The 2,251-nt window shown below is 36.5% G+C and overlaps 1 protein-coding gene across 1 annotated transcript in view; it reads left to right on the top strand.

Moving 5' to 3' along the window:
- LOC137970746 (basement membrane-specific heparan sulfate proteoglycan core protein-like) overlaps positions 1-1,824 on the top strand; it is a 63,501-nt gene extending 61,677 nt beyond the window's left edge. Inside the window, exon 8 of the mRNA XM_068817302.1 lies at positions 1,269-1,824. Coding sequence (XP_068673403.1) covers positions 1,269-1,603 — 335 coding nt within the window. The 3' untranslated portion in view covers positions 1,604-1,824. The remainder of the gene's footprint in view (positions 1-1,268) is intronic.
- Positions 1,825-2,251: the final 427 nt, after the last annotated feature.

The following is a 2,251-nucleotide window of genomic DNA, read 5'->3' as shown; positions in this document are numbered from 1 at the left end:
CCTTTTATGGCAATACTTGCAGCGCCAAACAATAGCTATTGTCATTGAATTTTATCCGCTTTTCTTGATACGCAGTATCAAAAACTTTAATACCGCGTATTTTTGGATCATTCCTTACTGCATTTGCTAATATTTCAGCACATAATATAAACAAGCTCACATGGACGAATCACATATCAGAGCTTAAGAGAGGGTTTGTTAACAAGCTCAACCTGATCAAACGCAGCCGCTTTTTACCTAGGAATTCGCTTTTAGATCTATATTTCAAAGTCATTTTACCATCGGTTAGATATGCGTTACCAATTTGGGGGTGTTGTACAAATAAAAACGAATTTAATTCTTTAGAATCAATACATTGTAGGGCAGCCAGAATCATTTATAGCCTCCCGTGCGACATGCCCGCTGAAAATGTTCGCAAAACAACTAAATGGGACTCTTCATAAGGTCAAAATACCCACTTTAATTTATAATGTCTACAATCGCATAACTCCATCATGCTTGGAACATTTAATCCAAAGGAAAGAGTCTAAGTACGACCAGGGTGCGGTTTGTGGGTAGGGCCAAAACAGCGAACACAAACAAAAAAAAAAAACAAAAGAAAACCATGTGTTTTGTACCATCTCCATATATTTACTATGTATACATGAAATCCTTTTTGCGGCATTTTTTTTTTGGGTGTTTTAGTTGCCGTGTTGTGGTTTAAATTTGGAAAAGAAGTTAAAATCCTAATATGGTTGAGTTACTTGTGTTCGTGTGTAAGCCTCTGCTCTTCTTTTTTGATATTTAATGATTAATAATAAAATGAACCTTTATTTTCAGCTAAATTAAAGCGTGGAGTGTCTTGGTTGAATACTAGCTAAATTGGCAATGTCAATGCTTGCGCTCGTTCTTCCCACTTCTATCTCTCTTGCTAGCAAAGGCCGATTCTGTGTTGAAAGGGAAATCATTATATGACTCTGTAACTAGTTTTTCTTTGTTCAATTTAAGGTGAAAATGTTTTTGGGTATCAATAAAACTGCAGTTCTTCAAGAGCCGTGAAATTTGAAAGTTGAATAAGCTACAATTAAAAGATCATATATATAATTTATAAATAATTTAACGAAGAAAGATAGCCGGTAAACTGGAACAACCCCCTACATGAGTAAATATATAAGTGGTGCGGGTTTCTAGGGTTTCAGACTAAATCATTTATATTATAACACAATCATAATCATAATCATCGTAATAAGAATTTTTTAAAAAGAAATTTAATAAATCTTTCCTTTTAGGTTCTTGTGGTTACGCTTCATCGAGTAAATCGTTTATCTACTCACTGTATAACATCAATGGCTACGCTCCTGTTAAGCTGCAGGTCAAGTCAGGACAACAGAGATACGCTATATACAGATGTTCCACTTACGGACCGACCTTTGGTGGTGGATCCGACATCATCATATATGACAACGCTGCCAGTCACCGAAATTCGTTCACTCAGTGTGGCCATACTTACCCCCTTCCCCCAGGGTATTATTTGTCTTTTTCTTCCTGTAGTTTTTATGCAGGAGGAGGAAGCTACGCGTTTACTCCCTCTGATATTGAGGTATTCTACGAGACAACTACGTAGAACGAGACGGAAAGATTGCTTTCACTCTTCTATTATTTGTGTAACCAGGTGACCATATTTACCATGTTGTGGTTTAATGAAATGTTAACAATCACTCGTCCCGTATGTGTTTTAGTCTTCCAGTAATTACCGACTTAAATAACAAGTCATATCGATTTGATATGTATTGACGACAACTAAAGCAAATGATAATAACATTTTATGGATGCAAAAGGTGTTCAAGAAAGGAAAAAAAAAACAAAACAACAAGCTGAGGTTGCGTTCGTTTGGCGGTATTCCGGAATAGGAATATACTCGGAAAAGAAGTTAGAAATCCTTTGTTTTTACGGATTTCGCATTAAAATTGTCAAACACCTGGTAAACATATCTTTATCATCCTTGTTGCTTCAAAACGCCAAACATACCAAACTAAATGAGTATTACCACAAGTATACTTACTCCGTGATAGGGTCAATCGACTGAAGGCACAGGTCGGTAAATAGTAATGGCTTGCCAAGAGAGGCCTAGTGTCAGCAGTGCTGTGAGTGTGAGCAGTGCTGTAAAAATAAGTACAAAAAAAAAAAACTTCGTCCAAGTTTCTGCAAGCATTTAAAAGGGTGTGGTTAAGTGCTGCTTTTGGTTACGGTTCAGTTTTGTTTTGGCGCCTCA

The sequence above is a fragment of the Montipora foliosa genome, chromosome 9 (assembly GCF_036669935.1).
Source record: "Montipora foliosa isolate CH-2021 chromosome 9, ASM3666993v2, whole genome shotgun sequence".
Lineage (NCBI taxonomy): Eukaryota > Metazoa > Cnidaria > Anthozoa > Scleractinia > Acroporidae > Montipora > Montipora foliosa.
This window is presented reverse-complemented; position numbering and strand designations above follow the sequence as displayed.